The following is a 22079-nucleotide window of genomic DNA, read 5'->3' as shown; positions in this document are numbered from 1 at the left end:
ATAACTATAAATCCTTTAACAAATCCAGATTTTTTGCTTGAGTAATTTAGTTCCTAAACAAGATATTTCGTTCTGATTTAGATGAAACGAAAGATTTGTAAGGAACAAAAACGTAAACCTTCCTATGGGAAATTTATACATAATGTAGAAAACTGTATAAAACTGCATTTTCTCTCAATAAATTACATTTTCTTTGAAAGTTATCACTTTCTCTAATTGTAGGGGAAAAAAAATATATATATATATATGAAAGAGATTTGAGGACAGTTCTCAGATTTCCTGATACTAAATATTTCCGATGTGAAAATAAGTAATAATTTCTTTAGATTTGAATGACGGAATTGCCAGATAGCTGATACAGTTATTGCAATTTCTACACAATTTTCAGTAGTTATGTTTAATCCTGGCATTCCTAGTTGAAGGTCAAAGCCTATAAACACCTGTGCATGACTTCATTCACAGATGCTAATGCTTTCAGGTTCCAAAAGGTCTTCTCACTGTATTTAAATTTAGTTTGAAGCAGTTTAGATGAAGGTATTACCTCTTCAGTTAATTTCATTATCAAATTCAGACTTTACATTTAAATCAGTAACAATTTATTGTTATGAAATTGATCCTCAGAATTGCTAGTCTTTTTTCCCCAGTAGACTTGAGTGCTGTGTATTATATTTCTGATGATTACTATTTCTATATTTAACGTTAACATGAAAAAATGCAGATGTCTAAAATTTAATATTTTGGTGTTTGCTGTGTCCTGGCTGGTTGAAGGACAGAAACATTATAACACTCTCCTCTCTTCTGCTTTTCCTTCAAACCCAGCTTACCTTTTCTGAAGCCATAAGAAACAAAGCCAGATTATCCATCACGGGGAGCGTGGGAGAGAACGGGCGCGTGTTGACTCCCGACTGCCCGAAGGCCGTGCACACCGGAACTGCAATTAGACAAAGTTCAGGATTGGCTGTAATTGCATCGGACCTACCATAAAAACCAAAAAATTAATTGAGTGCCTTAATCAAACTGTGTTGGTGACTGATGGGAACACAGCACAGACTGTAACGACATGGGAGTGTCATTGATGAACTGATAATTTGGCTGAGAAAGGGAAGTACGTCCAAATGCGCCAGACATCATCAGCAACAATGTGTGCATGAGCTCAGCTCGGAAACCCAAACTCAGATTTTATATCAGGAAAATTCATAATTTAGTTTTGTTGGGGGGAGGGGGCTGGGAAGGGTGTATTAACAGCAACAAATTTCACTTGAGTGGACTTAAAACTAATAAGACTTGCCAATTTAGCGCATTAAACTGTGAAGAACATGCTCAGAAAGGACACCATTTTGGTCTTTGTCTTGACAAAGAGAGAAAAATAGCTATAGAAGTCAATGAACATGCTAACCTGTGTCTCCAGAACATCAATATATACAATGGAAGAATACTCAGCTGTTCAGCTGTAGAAATCAATCACTAAACTGTGATAAAAAATAATAAATATGTAAATCCTGTGAAAAAAAAAATAAAGAAATTATTTACATTTTCTTTGGAAAAAGAGAAATATTGAAACATGCTTGCTTTTTAACTGATGTAAATTCAGTAGAGGACAACACAATTCTTTTTTCTAACCATCTTAGGGAAAAATCATTGCAATAATTGATATAAAATGCCATCACTGTAATAAAATTCAGAGAATTTTTTTTTATAAAAGTTGTTGGTCATCCTCTTGTTTGCTGTTACCTTCATTCTGTTCCATCATTCCGTGTTCCACAGATTTGCATCTGTCTAATACAAGAAACAAAATGATAAAATGTTTAGAGTACTTCATCAGTCTGCAGTGTAGAATCAAAAGAGACTACGGGTCACTCATGTTACAGATATTATTTATAATCTTGTTCTGTGTAAGAAACTGTGGTTTTTGTACCCACCAAAAAGAATAAAACAACAATTGTTCTTATAATATTGACAGAGCTTGAGTTGTTTTCTGATCATTAGGGATGCCACCTGGAAAATAGAAAAGGGCCGTTCATTTCTTACAACAGGATTCAGAATCTTGTCAGTCAGTCTGAGCCCTGCACATTTCCAAAGTGCTTTTAAGGGACTTAAATAGGGACGAAGGACTCTGAGCAGCTAAAGAATTGTCCTGGTTATTCATAATGTATTTTAATACTAGTCATAAACACCTTCCTGAAGTGTTAGGGAACCATTTAGTGGTAGTGTTTGTCCTCTGGGTAGGTCAGGGACAGAGATGCCAGGGAGCAAGGAAATACAAATGACAGTCCTTGAGACTGATGTGATAGATGATGGCTGCAGCCTGCTGGGTGTCCAGGAGCCCCAGTTTTCATCCCCCAGCCTGTCAAGTGGCATGCCTGGGAAAGACTATTTGAATAAAATCCAGATGTGAACAGGAGCAGGCATATCTGTAGGTGCAAAATTGCAGCAAATCTGTTCTGTGATGGTCATTCTCCTGGGCCTCACAAGGCCTGGCAGTGGTGTCCAAATCCAGAGTGTGTCCAGCAGAGTAACAGCCACATGCCAGAGCCCAGACTGCAAATGAATTCAGACTTGGAGTGATCATAACTCCTGAATTCCCCAGGCCCATGAGGGGCCATGTTCCAATGGCTTACTTATCTCCGGAGCCTGGTGCTGGGGCTTCTCTCAGCCCTCAGGGTTCTCGTGGGGAGGAGAGCAGGCCCTGGCTGGAGCCAAAAGCTGCCCAGCAAGGACCAAGCCCCAGCTACTGCCAAAAACAGCAACCAGACACTGCTGAGCTGATGCTCTTGCTGTCTGGCACAGACAATCAGAGTTGCAAAGCAGGGCTCAGTTTCACTCCAGATAGCAACAATATAAATACGAGTTTCTTGCCCCAAATGCTCTGTAGAGACCCTTTATAGCTACTGGGGAGAAATAGAGAATGTGAGTGAATGAATTCCTCTGAAAGTAGACCTTAAAATATCAGATGGTCGAACCACAGCAACAAGAGCCTAAATCCTTCCAGTAACCTTAACATAGGCTGATGGAGACCAGTTCTTATAAGAGCTTGACAGTGCAGAAAACATGAAAATAAGGTGATGCTTGCCCTTCAGGCATAAAAACTACAGTGTGCGCAGGGTTCATAGAGAAAAAAGACTGATAACACTACTATGAATCACTATGAATAAAGTTACCTTGTATCCATGTTTTACTGGCATGTTTAGCACATTCATTATCTACTGTGAATTGTTCTGTGTTTCTCTGGCTAGGTTAGGTAGGTTGTCTGGTTTTTCTCTTTTTTGAGTAAACCTGGAAGCTCCCTTCTTTTTACAGCTGTATTTAAAAAAACAACTTCTGGGTTGGTTGGTTCTGAGTTTGTCTTTTTTTTAAAGAAAAAAGTGTTTGCCTCCATTTTTCACACGGTAACATATTAGAGGCTGAATAGATTGAGAGACTGAGTATGAAGAATGCTGTCTGTTTTGTTTTATTGTGTCTGTCTGTTTTTCCAGGAGCTTGTCTTCATCCTTTCTTTGTCCATGACTGTGAGCAGTACCAGGGCTGTCTTGGGATATTTACTGTCTTCCAGTGTTACTCCTCTTATACACTCCTCTGTCTCTTTAACATATTATGTTTATTTTTCCCTTTCAGTAAACAGCCCATCGCTGCTGTTAGGAATGTTGCTCCATGGAGCTCATTGTTAGTTCCCTAAGTCAGTTTCCACTCGGCAATGAGGCACCCAAGCCCTTTGAGAAGGCCAGTGTCAGTAACCATGCACCGGGAAGGGTTCAGAACTGAGCTGCATGGCCCTGGAGTGCCGTGACCCCCCAAGGGCCAGCACGTGGCCAGCAGCCACAGGGAGGGATCACCACATCCTCTTACCATTTCCAAGCCTTGTCCTTGCCAAGGGAATGCTTTACTGAAAGAAAACCTGGTCAGCTGAGGTAAAGAAAACCTGGTCAGCTGATACGCTCACTTTGCTGATGCCTGTCATAAGCAGATAAAATATTTGAAGAAAAAAAAAAAGAAAAAAAATCTGGATAGGAAAATACTACAGCAGGAAGAGTTGTGCTACAGCTCAAGTGGTTGAGAAAGCAATCTGGGGGATTAGTCTGCTGTCTCCACAGTGACTTACTCTTTTGTCTTACTCCAAGAGGGTAGCTGCTGCACAACTGCTGTGACCATGAGAGCAGCCCTGGGGGAAAGGACAGGGGGTTGCTGGTGGATGACAAGCTTGACATGTCAGCAATGTGCTCTCCCAGCCCAGAGAGCCAAACGTGTCCTGGGCTGCATCCAGTGTGGGCAGCAGGGCCAGGGAGGGGATTCTGCCCCTCTGCTCTGCTCAGAGCCCACCTGCAGGGCTGCACCAGCTCTGGGGCCCAGCACAGGGAGAACAGGGACCTGCTGGAGTTGGTACAGAGGAGAGTTTCTAAGTGTATCACAGGTCTGGAACACCCTTCCTGTGAAGACAGACTGAGAGACTTGGGGTTCAGTCTGAACAAGAGAAGGGACCCCTGTGCAGGTGTCTCAGATGGCCCAAGGCATCTCCATTACCACTTGTGGGAGAGTAAATGAATTGTGTTCCAGCCTCTAGAGACGAGTTCTTTCCAAGCCTCCATTGACTAGATCTCCATGGATATGAAAAGACTTCAGACACGTAATTTTCCTACAGATTTCTAAATTTAGCTGTCTTAATGATGAATTGAATAATAACAGCATTTATCTGCTTCTGAAATAATTTCAGTTTCAATGTAATCAAGAGCAATTATTAACATTAACACTCACAAAAATATTAGACTCTCTGCAAAATAAATTTTCTGGGCTGATGAGAATCATAATGTAGGCCCAGTCTGCTTTGACATTCACTGTTATATTAGTACCTTCCTGCTTTGACATTCATTGTTATATTAGTACCTTCTTGTCCTCCACATCAAACCCTCCCACACTGGTTGTGTATTCTATGAAACACCTATTAAATTTAAAATCAGTACAGACTTGCTGGGTTGTCTGAGAGCCTCACATGCAGAATTAGTTTTATGCAACCACTTGTTCTTGCTGAATTTCACCTAGGGACTATTCTGGGAACTGAATGTACATGTTCTGAATTGAATTTGCCTTGGTGCAATTGAGAACAGAGCCTGGGGAAAGGAGAATAGCTTTATACAACTGGTTGTAATCATTGAATGTGGTAAAGGAGGGCAGTGGCACTTTTCACCTCCGTTGCTTAATAATTCTGTAATAACAACCCTGATAGGATGTCAGAATGAAAAACAAATATTCTTTAATATTCAATGTAAGTATACTTTTATCCATGATTAGAAAATTACAGCAAAAGGGACCTCCTAAAGCTCTCAACCTGCAGACTTTACATACCACACTAATGCTGAAAACAAGAAAAGAAAGGCAGCCTGCAAGGAGCTGCAGAGATTTGTTGTAGACATGGATTAATTAACACTGTTACCACAAAATGTGTAATTGGTATGCAACAGCAAGTTTAGCTTCAGATAAAATGTCTAAGGGTAAGAAGTCACCAGTGGAATTATAAATAGAAATTTAGAGTCACTTCCTTTTCTAAATGAGAGGAGTGCCACAGATTGCAAATAACTTACTGATTTCATAATGGTTGCATTAAATGTAAGGTCAGGCAAGCTGAAACTAGTAAATAGGAAACACGAAATCATTTAGACTGGAAGGGATTTCTGGAGGTCAGATCCTTCAAATATTCATTTAAAATAGGTTCAGCTTTGAAGTTAGATCCAATTTCAAAGTTTAAGAGGTTTCTCAATGTTATTCTATCATAATTTTAGCATCTCCAGTGTTGAAATTGCATAATCTCTCTGGGCAACCTCTTCAAAAGTTCTGACCACCCTCAATATTTTCCTAAGGGCAAAATTTTATTAAATTTTTTGTTGTTGCTCTGATGTGAAAGCTGCAACACATACCCCAAGCTGCTTACCTAAATATGTGCATTATATTTTGTGTTGCTGAGCTCAGAATCTGGACCTGTCTGTGAGGGGACTAAGGCATGTTATCATCACACTTCAGAGGAGTGTGCCCTGCTGTCAGTCTTTCCTTGTGGCTAAAGCAAAGATTCATGCCCATAGCTCACCAATCCATCGTCTTCCATTAGCACCAAATACTATAAAGTTCTGAAGGCCAGACCCTGATTGTCTTTTGAGATTGTTCTGTCTCTAAGACCTTCAAAGACCTTCAACAAGGCTAAACTGTTGAAGTGAACTTGCAAGTGCTGCAAGATAAATTACACTTTTTCCTAAGTCCTGTACAAAACAATTATATTACTTTTCAAGGTTTTGTGTATTTTAGCTGTTCCTGTAAGGATTCCAGTGCTAATGCCCTGATTCTACCCAGCCATTGCCTGATACTAATTGTTCAAATCCATGCATAATGTTGTAAAAATGTAACCACTAGAGTGGAAGGTAAGAGCTGATCTGGTGGGACTTTTAAATGTATTTTGGTGTAGCTGTGTACAAGATGTGGAGAATTCAGAAGTCATAAGACTGCAGCAGTTTAAATCCAGTAATTCTATTAAAAGAATCTTTCTAAACACTACAGTAGTCATGAAGTGCATAAATACATAACAGAGGTTGTGTCTTGCCTTCTTCCCTTTTATATTCCGGCTACCTGCAATATTGTCAATTGCTGGAAGTTCCCTGACATTTCTAAAACAACTTTAGGGAAAAAAATGCCTTTTTGGCTAAAGGACAGAATCAATATTCTACAAAAAAAATCATCTGTTAAAAGCTCCATCACAAGGATTAAGAAATAACTGCTGGAAAGCCTGCAGAAAATGCAATGGCATTCTGAAAGCATCTGATATTCCGGGTGACACTCACTGGCTTTAAACATCTCCAGTTTCACTGTCTAGAAACTTGTAGGATGCAATATAAAAAACTGATTTTAGACAACTGTTTGTGGGTGAGATAGGGATGCCCTAACAATCTTCTCTGAGCGTCGTTGGTGAAGACAACCAAGAATGACTCATTCAATAGCTGACATTTACGGAGCAGGTGCCCACACTTGGGCAGATGACTCCTCCTCGTGGGGACCCAAGGCCAGCCAGCACACTGTGAAATGGAGTGATTCTGGCACGTTTGTAGCATCAGAGATGAGCTCTGGTCACACTGCCACTGACACAGGGACACAAGGATGGAGTTGCTGCCATCACTTCCAAACTGAATGCTCACTACCTTCAGCTGCACAGTACCTGATGCCAGGGGTTGCTTGCTAGCCACTCTGTGTAAACACACAGCTTTGGATCCCTGCTGCTCTCACAGCTGCTACTGACCACCACCAGCCTCCAGCAATGACTGCTTTCCCCCAGCTCCAAAAGATTAGGTTGCTTGGTACCCGTTGCGTTCAAATTGCCATTTAATTAATGTAAGCCACTGGTAAGCTGGTGAGAACCCTGGTTACAGCAGCAGCTGGATACCCCAAAATCTGAATTCTCAAAGAAGAGGTGAGAAGAGGTGGGGAGATAATTCCCTAGTGGCAAGTGTATCTTCAGCAAATCTCAGGAATGACATTTTGGATCAAGAGGGTTGGAGGCAGGTCAGTGCAGCCTGAGGCACTCTCCCTGTGCATTCCACTGGGTACATTTTCATTACAGCTGGAACGTGAGCCTGTATTTCCTACAGCTCAAGTGAGTTAACTACTGGCAATATAGAAATTTCCATTTTCATGTTAGTCTATTAATGCTTATTTCTTCACAGCAAGTGGAATGTCTTCAGAAGAAACCTAAGCCAGGGGCAGACTGATTTTCATCCTCACCACAGGAGCTATTCCATTAATCAGATCTCAGATGATAACAAAAAAATTGAAAATACATGAAAAGGACATCATTTATATAAAGACTAGATGTAAGACTTCATTTCTTCATTTAGGGAGTATTTTAAACTAATTCTAACACAAACCAAAAAAATGAAGTCACTGTATGAAATACTGAATTGCATAATTCCCACAGAAAATGCAAAGAGGTGCTTCCTTTTAAAACCAGCAATTATCACTCTGAATGATGCTGGGAAGAAATTCCTGCTCTTTCCCCAGAGACGTTTCTGAGTACAGGGAGGAACCCTGAGGAAGGAGGCTGTCAAACAGGTTGAGTTACACTGATAACCACGTCAGGTTCAGTTAGGTTTGATATTTTCCAAGTGTGTGATCAGTCGCTGAAGGCTTTGAAGTGGCAAGCGTGATGCAATTGAGTCTGAAATTCCTGCAGAGTTCCTGAACAGAAGGGGAGGTTTCTCTTTAAGCATGTGGGCACAACTTCTAACCTGTCTCCTCTTTCTCCCCATCAAACAGAATCTGTTTCAGGAGAGAGAGTGCAGTTAAGGTCACTGCTTTCAGACAGGTTCCTCAGTGCTTGGGAGGCGGGAAGGTGATGTGGAAATGCTGCTGCATCCTTTTCTCCCATTTGATTTGGTCACGGGGGCATGCAACTCCTGAGAGAAGGCTATAAGACATCAAAGCCATTAGCAAGCACAACTGATAAGATTTGGTCCATCATGCTGATATATTTTCCATGCATTCAGACCTGTCCACCTGATTATCACATCCTCTGTTAGGAACTGAAAACCAGGAGTCACTGTGACTCCTGGTTAAATTAATTAAATTTACCTAGGAAAAAAGAAGTGACAAGCATGAATCCATTCTTCCTACTTTTGGCAAAGTCTGTAGGATGTTTCTACAGATAAATCACAGGAGTCCTGACCCAAAGAGGAAACTGGTGGATGCTTTGACTCAACATTGTTGTAACCATGCTGTTTTCTGAAGATGGTGGAGCATTTTGGGATTGTGTGTGGTCATAGAGCACTAGCAATTTGTGGTCAACCTGAAAAAAGCTCTTGGGAGATTTTATTCCCACAAGGCAACACAGGCTTTTGACTTTCCATCAGCATGAAGTTCACCCAAACCAGTCATACTGTCTCGTCTTGTTATGAGTCTCAGTAATAGTCACAATTCACAGTGCAGGGACATGTCACTTTGTGAGATGCTCATCTGGCCGCTTGTGGATCAGCAAACAAGAGGAGCAGAAAGATCTCTTCTGAGGTGCTTTGTTTCAGGTCCTGCTTCTGGTCCCATCCTTTCTTCTCTTCCTTCCCTGCTGGGCCATTTTGGCCCTTTTCCCTGTTTGTGAGATTCTAGGCTAGAATTCTGCCCTGTCAGGCATTAGTGGGCTAGAGCTGGTGAGGAGGAAAGGGATTGATGGAAATTTGAATGAGTGAGTTGTGAACCTGCTCTACTGGTTGTTGTTTGGCTGCCTTTCCTCTTTACAGCTCCCTTGCTCTCTCCCACACTCTCTTAGATCTCTTTCCTTAATTCAAGCCCCACTACAGCTCTGGTCTCCAGCACCTTCCTGCCAGAGCTCCTTCTGCCAAAGAGTGGCTCATCACTTGGTTACGAATTTCTTTCATGCCCTGAGGTTTTCCACTTTTGTTCACCTACATCAAGCCCCAAGTCATTCTCCCACCCACTGGAGTTTCTTTCACTCTCACAGCCATTCTTTGTGCCAGGGTGATAAAGGTTGGGATCTCGTCACCACGCAGGCTCCCCTTGCAAGGCAGCGTCATACCTACAGCTCTGCATGACAGCTAACCTTAGACTAATTCCTAAACCTCAGACTGGTTACACTGGTGTCCCTGGGATCCTTTCCAACGAACCAAATCAATTGCAAAGTCCCATTCGAAAGCCTCCAATTCCAGCCTGATGAATGGTCACAATAAAAGCAGGAAGATTCCTTTCCATGCTCATTTCAGACAAAATTCCTATTTTTTTTTTTTTTTAATCTGCAGGTGTAGGAGGGTGTTGGTGCATTTTCTTCCTGACTTTTTGCAGTAAAGCTACAAAGCCACTCAGCTTTCATCCTGCATTTGTGACGTGGATTACTCCTACTTAAGTGTACAGTTTTACATTTGTTCATCTTAAATTGCATTCAATTTTTCTAAACTAATTATCCAACACCTTAGTTTCATATAAAACTTTTCAACATTTCATATGAAATAGAAAATAACAAGGGAGAACAAATTGGAAAAGTATGTTTTAATAGTGAGAAACATGATTTTATTATCACAAATTGCCAGTGCTATTAATATTTAATAAGTCTTCATTCTAAAGTTTTCTCATTAAAATGGTGATTTTCTGCAAAACATTGCAGAAAGACTGCATTTAAAGTAATCACTTCAGAGTTATTTTGAAAATGATGGTCATGAAATTATTTTGAGGCATTAGCAACAGATAATATTGATATTAAGTTGTTATAGGGACAGAAGTGATGTGGTGACTTTGTGGAACTGAGTGACATTATGGTGACAGTTTGGGAACAGCTCCTTTGTTTATGAGCTTGGCTTTGAAGAAGAAGGAGAGATGAAGCTTTGCAAACTTAAAGCTTCTCTGTACATAAAATGCCAAGTATCCTAACTACTCTGACCAAATTTACAGCTGAAAGAAGAAAAATATTTCAACAGTACTTCTTCAGGCCCGTTTACTTTAATATCCCTTAGGAAAATAAGATTTATACCCATACAGTAAGCTTGTACAAAGGGATAAATACCGCATGTTAGTAAATTTGATATATCTAAAGGGCTTCCCAGTAGTTAGAAATCATTTCTAGGCAGAATAATATTTTTTTCTTTCATGGTATGAAGTCATCAATCAGAAAACTTTATCTTCTGTTTTTTAATTAGCTCTCTTTGATAAATGCCAAAAAACCCCATTTGTTCTGTAAAATGATGTTATGACAAAGAAATGTCCCTTTCTAGAACATCCTTTCTTATGTTCTTTGTTAGAAGAAAGAAGAGGAAAGAAAAAGATTTGTACATTTTCCAACTGTGGTGTTGAAATTTTTACAGGGAATCAGCACAAGCCACTAAGCAACATTTCAGTCAATGGGAAGACCAGTGTCAGCCTACAAAAAAAAAATTAAAAAAAAAGAAAAGAAAAAAATGCCAAACTCCACAGTTCCAGCTACCATTAATGTCAAAGAGAGAATGTGCAATTGAAACAAAAACAAAGGAAGAATTCTAACAGTATTCTCAAAACTGGACAGTACTTGGAGAAAGTCCTTGGAATGAGCCACAGAAAGGCTAAATCTTTTGTACTGAGCTGGTCCTAGTAGTCAAGCAGAAATCCAAACATCTTGTTAGAACAAATCCAGTGGGAGATTGATCCAAGGAAAGCGAGAGCATCTCCGGAAATGCCAAGTTAAGAGTTGTGTACAAAGGCTTGAAGGGAACACACAGGCAGAGAAAGGACATGGCACAGTGGAGAGAAGTAACAACAGTAGAAATCAAAGTTAGACAATTGTAAACAACATTTTTACAGAAAGGTAAAAATGGTCAAACATGGAGACAGGCTGCTCAGAGGGACTGTGGAGGCTCCACTCTCAGGGGTAATTAAAATTTGCTGGATGTTCTGAGCAAGTTAAATGATACTCTCTAAACATTTTTCAGTGGAGGACTGTTTCCTTCCTGTCACTGGCTCTTCAACATGGAGCAGCATTGTTCCTTGAATGGACAATCTAGAGAGAGATAGAAACAGTTGTGTTGTGGCCAAGCAGATCCCACGTAGTGAACTAAAGAGAAAAAGGCAGCAGAACTGGCTGACATGAGACTGTGGAGCCATTCTTAAAAGTACATTGCATAAGTGGGATTTTCTGACTTTTAAACCCTTTGCAATCAATGTGGCAGTAATGAGTCACAAAGATGAGGGAAGCAACAAGTTTCCTGGGACAGAAGGAACAGGTTGCTGAGCAGGAGGTTTATGCTTAGCATGTGATGCAGCACTGTGTGCTGGGAGATGGTGTGGAGGGTGCAATTTAAGGTGCTGATCATACACAAAATTTAGGAGCCAACGGCACACCCACAGATCCTGATTTGTCCATCCCAGTGGGGAATTGGCATTCTTCACCAAGGATTATTCATATCTAGTAAATGATTATTTTTAAAAGGATGAGACCATATATTAAACAGTTGCTCCTTAAAATGCCCAGCTTCCCCACAGCTCCTTTGCTCTCTCAGCTCCTTTCATGAGCATATATTTCCCAAATCTCTCTCACTAAGAGAACTCCAACTTTGCAAGATCCATGTGCAGTTGCCTGGATGTCTACTGTCCATAGGCACACAGTTCCCCATATACAGGAAAGAAAAATAGTTTCATTTCTAAAAGACATTTAAGGAAAAGCACAGAGACAAAAGAATGGGGAGAGCAGCTTATAGCAAAGTCCCAGCAGAGAAAAGGAGACATGTGATAGATGCAGTGCTAAGATGGTTATCATTGCTGAAGGCAGCAAACAGCTGTAGCAGAGTAAATGCAAACTGTTGCAAATGAACCATAGAATCATTTAGGCTGGAAAAGACCTTCACGATTGGTGAGTCCAACTTCAAATCTAACACTTCCACTTAACACAAGTCCACCACTAAAATATAAAGCTTAAGATGTTGCTGTTTTCTGGTGCTTATTTCAGAAAAAGACTTCATAATGGCAGGATTGCAAGGACATAAGTAGTATCTGCCAGCACACAAGATAATTTATGCCATATAAAGATAAGAGGGAAGAAACACTGGGGTGTAGGCTGGTCACTTGGTTTCACAAGCTAATTTTTTGTGTGGTACATGCTGACTCCATCTCATGATACCCACCTACCACCTGGGGTGTTTATCTTCTTAAGGCACTTACACCTTGATCGTTTATTAGCACGGACAATTTGGGCATTCTCAAATTGCTCTTTTCAGAGACTCACAGGGCTACAGTGGAGAGGGGAAAATTACAACCTGGAGGGCACATTTGTCACAGCCCACAGCACCTCCTGTGCAGGTGCTGGGCTTCCAAATGCCACTCAGAACTGACTTCAACCCCAACTTTTTTCAAGGTAAAATACGGCTACTTTCTGTATCCAGGAACTTGATTGTGTTGTTTTGCCTTTATGTGCTAGAATACCCTACCTTCTGAAATCTCCCATGTAGATATTTCTAGACCTTAATCAAGTTATGTTGTCAAGATATGCTCTCTCAAATAAATTAAATTGATCTATTATTTAAATAGCTGATTGTACAGCATTTTTTTTCAACCTGGAGCAGCTCTTGATCCATGGACCCTTGGGCTGTGCCAGCACAATGCTTCAATCAGCCATATTTCATACTCCTAAAAGCTTTGTCGAACAGAGACCACTTTGGCAGAAGGAGGGGAAACCTCTCTGCAGCCATGAGAGACCCATCCAGATGTGTGCAGGTGAAGGCAGAAAGCTCTGCCCTGCCTGGCTTTACCTGTAGGTCTGCCTGGCCTCTCTTCAGGGACGTGGCAGGTTTGCTGTCCCAGCAATGACACCAATGAAGAGATGCTCTTCCCTGCTGCCCCAAAGAGGGAGGGCAGTGCCCAGACCCCACCACAGCCACCAGCCTTGGACGGACACTCAGGGAAGAGAAGAATGAAGCCAAGCTCCCATGCAGCATCCCTAGGACAGGGTTACCCCTCCAGAGCTGATCCCAGAAACACTGGCCAAATCCCAAGGCAGCCACAGACTGTCGGAGGGAGGACAAGGTGGGATGAGAGCCCAACCACACTCAGCAGTGAGCTATTATCACATGCTGCAGTGAACATGTGGTGGCTTTTTCCCTGCCTACTCCTTGCGGGCCGACAACCTTGCTCTGGTAATTTCAGTGGGAAATGTGATGAGTAGGTGAATATGTCCCCTAAATTGGTATTTCAGGCAGAAAAGATTAATTTATGTATATTTGATAATTGGTGATGCATTTCTTAGTTTGATTTTTTTTGGATGATTTCCTATGTACCCACACACACACAAAATAAAGGACAACAAGTTTTTTGGCTGCTGTATTTCATATATATTAGTAGCATGGTTAGTGGGTTGGAGGGGTTTTTTTGCAAAATACATAGGCACTGCTAAAATTTACCAAACAGACTCCGTCTGAAACTGAAATTTATTATATAGTCCTGGGAAAAATATTCCACAGGTGCTAACAGTGTTGGCTGCCCCAGACCACACCAGTAAATCTTGACATCAGCCTTTATTTAGAGGGAAAACCACACCTCAGTTACCCTTCTCTGTGTTTTGTTTCTGGAGATGAACTGCCCGGTGTTATGGTGACAAAGCCGTCTGTCCATCTGTAACCCTCTTGGGTCGCTTGGTGATGCTGTCAAACTTGGGTGCTGAGGTATGGGAAACCACTGTAGGGGGACACCTGAGGATTGATTTGGGCCATTCTTTCTGCTGCTGGCATAAATATGAGCTCTGGCAAGCCTGTTTGTCCCTGAAGATTCTCACCACCTAAGAAACAGCATCACTCAGGGCTGCAGAGGTTGATAGTAGTTATTAACACTGGAGGTCAAATTTCAATAAAGAACAAGACAAAAATGTTAACTATAAAAACTTTGTAGGTGTTTGGGTTTTGTTCTCACAAATACCTTGTTGGAATTTCCTTTAGTACTTGTTTAAAACAAATTCCTACCTTTGCTCATTCCCTATTATTTTCCTTCCTTCTCCAGTGTATAAAAAAAATCTGTATATTGGGTAAAACTTTTCCAGCTAACCATTGTACCCACGATTTGGGAAATCTAAACAGGACACTTCAGTTTTACTACCCACCTCACTATACTGGTTTCAAAAATAATTTAAAATTTCAATTTGAACTCCAGGTTGAATATGACAAAGGAGCAGAGATAAGCCTAGAAAAAATATCTCTAATAAAAATACAGGATTAATAACATCACTGTGGAATTTACATTGGAAAAACAAAGACACTGTCAGAAAAGCAGCTTGATAGGAAGATATTGGTTCACCTGAAATATAGTCTCAAAGTTCCCTGTTTGTTTCTTTTCTGGTATTTATTTTTAGCTTTCAAATTAAAATTAAGTCTAAACAATGCCATTGTGTCACATAAACTGTATCTGTCACAACTCTGGACCTACTCACTCTTCTCAGACACTCATCCCAGGACACTTCCATAGCCCAGGCCTTTGACAAGAAATATTCCATCAGGAAAATCTTCTTTGCAAATAACCTGAGCAGTTCCATTCTGTCCTTCCAGTTTTATGATTTCCTTTTCCTTGGATGCGCCATTAAATTTCTGAAGGTCTTACCACAGAAGTTCACCTTTGTTTTTGGAGGAATGATTTCAGACCAAAATCTGTTTATCTCAGTACCATAGAATCAGTTTGCATACCTAGCATAGTCACTTCTTAACAATGGGACTTGCTTCTTCCTTTCTTTTTTCATTCTCAAAGAGGCACTTCTGTGTTTTCCTTGGTAGACTTTGGATCTGAGCCAATGATGTTCTTCTGGTCATTTGATAGGGAAAGTACTTTAAATTTCCTTAGGAATTACTAGTGTTAATTTGGTCTCTTCCTGATAGTATCTCTGAATTCTCTGACTGTGGTGGCTCTCCATCCTTTTGTTCTTTGCTGGTTCCTGTTATAGAAACACAGCAATGGAGGGGAGGCTGTGAAGCAGATGGAAAACCTGCCACAGGATCCAGAATGCTTGTGCTATGCTGGACAAGACTAGTAAAGGAAAACAACGTCCTCCCCTCCTTTTGTGAATGAGTGTTGTAAATTGCTTAAAGAATCACCAGCAAAAGTATCAGCAAAAACAAGTTAATTATAAATAAAAGTGACGGCATGACAAAGTTCATTGGCAAGGTTCACTCTGCTGCTTACTAGATGGTTAAGCACAGTGAGAAAAAACATCAAGAAGAAATCCAGGGTCAATCAATACAAACCAAAACAACCCCAAAACCATCTTTGTGGAGATGGGGGAAAGGCAGGGAGGTACAGGAAGAGAGTAAAGGATTCATATGGGATTTACAATAACAACAGTAACATACTTACAGGCCTAACTTACTTACAAATCTAAAGTACTTAAGAATCCAGGAGAGCAGCAGGAAAAATCAAATTTTTCTCACTTTGGCTATAGCACATACACACTTGTATGCACACAGACACTGAGAGAGTTCAAAGGGTCTCATTTTGGACTGCTGTGAATAGGGCCTCAAGAGAGCGGGCTCTTCAAGAGAGCGGGCTCTAGCGATAAGGATCATCCTGGCCACACTTCAGGTCAGGACCCTTTCTTTAAAAGTTTGAGAACAAAAATGTCATTCCACTTGGGTTGGTACTCAGGCAAAAAAATGGCAAAAAAATGTTCCTAAGACTGTCCATTACAAAAGAAACAAGGGCGGGAGGTTGTTAGGCATCAGAAGTTCCTGAGGACAGATGGTGTTTCTGACAAGGTCAAGAGGAGCTCTTTCCAAGTGCTGTTTGTCACAGGCTGAGGCCTCACGAGCATCTCTCAGACCATGGTGTGGCCTGGGAGGAATGGAGGGATGCACCACCTCACCTCTCACCCATGAAAACCACCCAACAAAAATGTCACAGGTGTCAGATCTGTAGCGTGCACCTGGGTAGGAGTACACCAACACCTGGGATGAGCGTTCAACTGCATCACCCGTGGGCTGAGGGGCAGCTCTTACCTTGGGTCCATGGGGTCCCTCTCCATCAGAACCTACATTCTCCTAAACCTCCTTTGGTTTGTGTGCACACATAGACCTACACATTCCTGTCCATGTCTCCATCAACTGAAGAGCAGTAGAGATGCTGCTGAGCCTTCCAAGCTTCCCTTGGTGCAGGCAGTGGTGGGGATGCCAGCACAGTGCTAATCAGGAGAAAGACCATGGCCCTGATAACATCTGGGCCATGCAGAAGGTTCTACTGACGCCAAGGGAAGCTGGCAGATAAAGTCTGGAGGTTGTTCCCTCCCTTTGACAGAGCAGCTTCAGGAGAAGCTTTTCAAAGCCTGCTCCACTTACACTGGTTTTGTTTTTCCCCTAACCTCTTTCTGAACTCTTGTATAAAAAGCTGTGAACTGAAGTTCACAGAGCTTGATTTCTCTCTCAAAAGACTTTTTTTCTACAGGAAATAACTCTTTTCTACAAAAAGAATAAACATATGAACTAAGACTCAAAAATGCTCATGTATCAAAAGGAAGAGTATGAAGAGGGCACAAGGGATTTATTTTCTGAATGTATTTGCTCATCCTGAATAAAAGCTGGCATCTTTTAATAGACTGAATTTTCTTTTCTGGCAAACAGTCCAGCTAAACTGACAAGCTTCTGAGTTCAGCCTCCTAAATAAACAGCCCTTTCTCCATCTTGCAGAAACATTGCAACTATTATAAACACTGCAGATGAAAAAACAATGTGAAGGAAGGGAAGCTGGCACGCTCCAGGAAGAAGGAGGAGCTGGCATGTGCACTTCAATTCACAGGAAGGGTCCTTTTGTTATGAAAATGAAGTAGTTCAAGTGTTTGTGTTCACTCCTGCCCCTGAAAGAACTATTTCCAGAAAATATTTTGTTATCAAGATGATCTAGGACAAAAAAAATTAGATTATCTACATCTTCTATATGAGGTCAACTATAAATCAGTACTTTATGTGACAATGCCTATTTGACATGACAGAAATGCTTTTTCTTGTGTGTGAGACAGTTCAGAGGCTCGCAATAACCCTTGGCTTGTCCTTTTGAGCTAAGAGCTCTCCTGCAAACCATTCTGGATTAGTCCACCCTTTTTCCTCTATATTTCTGAGCCAAAAGGTCTCTCCAGGTCCAACCTGTAAAAGAAACAGTGTTAGTTCTTTTAACTGTAGTTGGCTCTGAGTGATTTAGAGAGCCATTAGTGCACCAGCCACCATCCCTGGAGCAGACCACGTGCCAGTGCTCTGGGAGGTCTCTGCAGGGAGACCTGCACACATCTAAAAGCAGCTGAACTCTTCCCCAAGCCCTCCGCAGATCTTGAAAAGTAGCACCCACACAGCCACACAACAAAAACTTTTTTTTTTAATGTTTTCATTAGACTGGTCCCTTTTTGTCCCTTGCCCTCAGCTCTGAGATTTTATTGTGTATTAAAACCAATATGAAATAACAGTAACACTTATCTATGTTTCCTTTCCTTTCTGTATTTTTTGCAATTCCTTAAGCTTTGGGGCAGTTGGAAGAGGACAGCCACAGTTCAGTAGGATGCTGAACCTCTCCTCCTCCCCCAGCTGCTCAGAATTGGCACAGGCTGACCCCTGGGATCCCCAGGCTTAGGGACAATCACACTCCCCAGGGGTCTGTGCTGATATTGCCCACCATCTTAGTTTCACCTCCTGAGTTCTCAGGTCCTCTCCAGAAATCTTGAGGCTTATTCCCCAAGGAGGGATCACCAAGCAGGTCTCAGTTCTGCAAGAGCTCAAAGCACTAGTATTGCTCTTGCTGAGCACATCTGAACCCAGGCATGGTAAAAGTAGTAATTAATCTCTTTACCTTTGCATATTCAATTTCTCCACTTTTTCTGCTGTGTTTTTACTTTCTTAATTGCTATCTTGATGCAATAGTGATGCATAAGATGCATACCAAAAGTGAAGCAACTAAACAAATGATCTGTCTTCACAGGACTTCTCCAAAATTCTCTTGGGTGGAGCAGTTTGCTGATCTCAGAAACCACCTGAAGTCCTTCAACTAAAAAACTTTTGGATTAGTAGGATGCATATAAAATAGTAGCAATGCTTCCATTTCAAAGTCAGTTGAATACCTCAATCAACAGAAAAGCATATTGATCCTACAGAGCCAAGAAGAAAGGAGAGATGCTATCCATTCTGTAGCTGCCATCACTCTTGGCCTTCACCCATGTCCCTGGAATTCACTTACTGACTCTACCCCTGTAATCCAATTCCAGATGTGGTCCTTTTGTGTTGTTCTTTTGTTACAGCTGGCCTTGCCATGTTGGTTTTGCTCATCTGCCATGTAGGGGATGCTGGAAGGAGCTGCTCTAATGGAAAATCCAAAGCAATGCTGTATTGTTTCTTCTTGAGAAAGGGGAGGAGGCAATGGAAAGCAGGCTCTGCCCACCCAGAATGCTCTGTCTGATGCCTCCTTTCCCTACCTCCTTGTCTCTCCACTTGTTCAGTATCACAGTTAAATCCTTTCATATGTCTTAATATCCACTGTCAGAGCAGAGTGTGTCCTACCTGCTTCACCAGTGTAGTCCTCCTGCTGCCCCTTCTCCTTTGAACTACCTCTAACTGAATTCTGAACCTCAGACCTTTCCCAAAGTTTTGGATACAAAATGACCTTGACATAATTTGAGACACAGCCACCTTGCCTTGTTTTGGTGAGATGACAAAATCCCCATTAGAGTGCCAGACCTTGGCTTTCTGAGGGGTTTTAAAGTTTGTTATTTCTCACTAGTGGAATCTCGCTGGTATTCCTTGGGAGAAGGATTATGTACAAAAAGTATGGCAGAGAGGATGTAAGATGGAAAAGTCTGAGATGCAGCCCCAAGCAAAAGTCAAAGAACAATGAAGACCAGAGAATTTTATAACATAAATAGGAAAAATTTCTATTTATGTTCAAAACCTAGGAATATGTTGTGACCTCCTATCTATAAAGATATTCAAGACCAAGAGTTTTGCTTTATTTAACCAAAGCCATAGTCTGTCTGTACAGAAATTCTGTCTGTCTCTCCTAGCACGTCCTTTTCAGAAAAGTGTAAACATGCCCAACTAGGATCAGTCTTTCCTCTGCTGTAACCTCAGGCCACAGCTCTCTCCACATTTACTCCAGTGGCGTGGCTGTCCTGCTGTCTCTGCAACCCATGCTACACTCTTGCACTCCATACTTGCAACTCCTTCCTTGTTAGGAAAAGGCACTCCCTATATCCTGTGACTGTTTGAACATTGCCAGCACTTCAGAAAATTGTTTTACTCACAAACACCTCTATGACAGAGGAAAAAAAAACCTTTGGAAATCTTTTTTTCACAGGCCTAGCACTGAGCAATAATAGAAGTAAGATGATGAGCTCATTTCACATAACCCTTAGAATAGTTATAAGAAGCAGGTAATGATTTTCTCCAGTACATTAAACAGGTGACTAGAAGATTGGCAATCCATTAACAGAATAACACACAATAGCTTTCTGTGGAAGAACATTTAATTTTTATCTTTCCTGGTTTGCAAACCAAAACTTTATAAAATGCTTTTCAAACTTCAATTTTCTCTTTTAAGTTCTCATTTCTGTAATCTCTACAGTAAGATAAATATTGGTCTGCAAAGATGTATTCAAGTAGCTAAATTGACAGAGTAGCAAAATTAAAAATTTGCTTCTTCCTTTAACTCTTATACGCTCTGTGATGGGGCTATCCATCACAAGTGAGCTATCTCAGGATTGATCACAAGTCTGGCACAATGTAATTACTGAACCAAAAGCATTGTATTATATAGCATGAAATGAAATAGCAACTTTGCCTTCCACATTATGAATCCGTTGACTAATGATGGAGTGTTGCAATTAGAAAGTATGGAAGTAACAAGACAAGGTATTTCACAGTCTACTAATGTATAGAACAAAACTACTGATAGAGTGAAGCAGGGAAATTAAAACCAATAAAACTGGAACAGAAAATAACAATGGCATTCTTAATAATCTGTAAAAGGAGAGGATGGAAGTGTCCTCTAAAGCAGGTCAAGTTTACAAGGATTATGCGCAGCATCTGAAAAAGGCTTCTTCTGGTCTTCTGTCAGGTGACATATTTTTTTTCCTAGTACGTTTTGTGATGGCTGAGAACCCTTTAATTCCTTGGCATCATGTGACATAGCATCAGGAGATTTTGCTTTAAGAGACTAGAGAGAAAAACCCAATGAGGTGTGGGCAAGAGCTCCCATTGTCCTGAGCTCCCTCCCCAACTCCCATTTGATGCTGCCTGAATGGCAAAAGGCTGATCACTGAGTCACTGCTAGATCACCTGGGGCACAAACCAAGAGCACAAGTTGCATAGCTAGTGCTTTGGAAATCATGGGTTTGGTACAAACTGGCACACAAAAAACAAAAACCAAAACAAAACAAAATAAACCCTCCAAAAAAAACAAACCCAAACTAAAAAAAGAGGAAAAGATGAAGTACTACAAGTTCTCCCAAGCCCATACTAAAAGTGTTCTTCACTCCTTGTATTTGCATCTTCAAATAAGCTGATTATCTGGAAACAAAAAAACAGGTGGGAATTCATTAAAAAATGCAATAATTTTTCTTTTCTTCTCTTTTTTCTTTTTTTTTAAAACTTGGATTAAAATCTTTCCATAGTCCTAATACCTACTACAAACATTCTGAGCCCTTGATGCAAAACAAACCCATTATCCTACAGAATAATCCAGCCTACTTAAATTTCATCTTAATGTTAGTTGCAAACTTCAACAGTGTCTGAGTGATGCAGGTATTCAGACTTATAGTGATACACAGAAAAGAAAATGAAAAAGAGAAAGAAAAGAGAAAAAATTAAAAGCAAAAGGAAAAAGATAAAAGAAAGGAGGAAAAAAATAAAAGAGAAAAAAGGTGAATACTATTGCATGTGGTGACGTTTTCTGACACAGTCTGGCTTAAATTCACTAATAATTTCAGCAACAACAGAGAAAAATTAGTCTTTCCTCCTCTCTCTTCTCCCACCTATCACTTCTGTCAAGGCTCCTGACTGACAGAGAGTAGGATTTTTGAGGGTATTTTTGTGTTTGCAAAATATCAGCCCTAGGTCTGACTCCATCTCCTTGGAGCACTCCGTGCCTTTCTGCAGGGAGCTTTTGGGGGCGAATGAGCCAGAGAGGATACTCATCACTGATGTTCTTTTGTGGTAACTGCATGAACAGTTCTGTGAAAAGGTGAAGAAATATAAATTATGGACTTCTGTTCCCACTCGCAAGGGGGCTTTTAGAAACTCCTCCTCGCTGGCTGATAATTCCCTGGGTAGCAAAAATACCTTGAGGTGAAAAGGATACAAATGCTCATGAAATCCTAACCATCTCTTGTTCATCTTAACAAACTAATATTTTATACCTTTTGTATGTTGCTTGCAGCATCTCCTTTTGTGCAATGGAAGTTGCTTAAAATGTCCCAGAAATAACATAAGACTCAAGGAAAGGAAGTTGTCTTTGAATCTTACTGTGCTTTGTCAGCTGTGTCTGTTGGGACACTGCTCATCCTGGGCTGTTCTTGGGGACTGCATTTACCTTTACCTTTACCCCATCATCAATGTTGGTAGAACAATGAGTTCGTGTCTATGTCCTAACCT

At 40.9% G+C, this 22079-nt stretch overlaps 1 protein-coding gene across 8 annotated transcripts in view; it reads left to right on the top strand.

The window, feature by feature from the left end:
* The window catches only part of GRIA4 (glutamate ionotropic receptor AMPA type subunit 4), a 216376-nt gene extending 214419 nt beyond the window's left edge, over nucleotides 1-1957 (top strand). For 2 of the 8 annotated variants that reach the window (XM_064718367.1, XM_064718359.1), the window contains exon 16: nucleotides 820-1957. In XM_064718367.1, coding sequence (XP_064574437.1) covers nucleotides 820-984 — 165 coding nt within the window. In that variant the 3' untranslated portion in view covers nucleotides 985-1957. The remainder of the gene's footprint in view (nucleotides 1-819) is intronic. The other 6 variants (XM_064718402.1, XM_064718410.1, XM_064718379.1 and 3 more) reach the window with 3 other exon arrangements.
* Nucleotides 1958-22079: the final 20122 nt, after the last annotated feature.

The sequence above is a fragment of the Zonotrichia leucophrys genome, chromosome 1 (genome assembly GCF_028769735.1).
Source record: "Zonotrichia leucophrys gambelii isolate GWCS_2022_RI chromosome 1, RI_Zleu_2.0, whole genome shotgun sequence".
Classification (NCBI taxonomy): Eukaryota; Metazoa; Chordata; class Aves; order Passeriformes; family Passerellidae; genus Zonotrichia; species Zonotrichia leucophrys.
The sequence above is the reverse complement of the archived record's forward strand: the minus strand, read 5'-3'. Positions and strand labels throughout refer to the sequence as shown.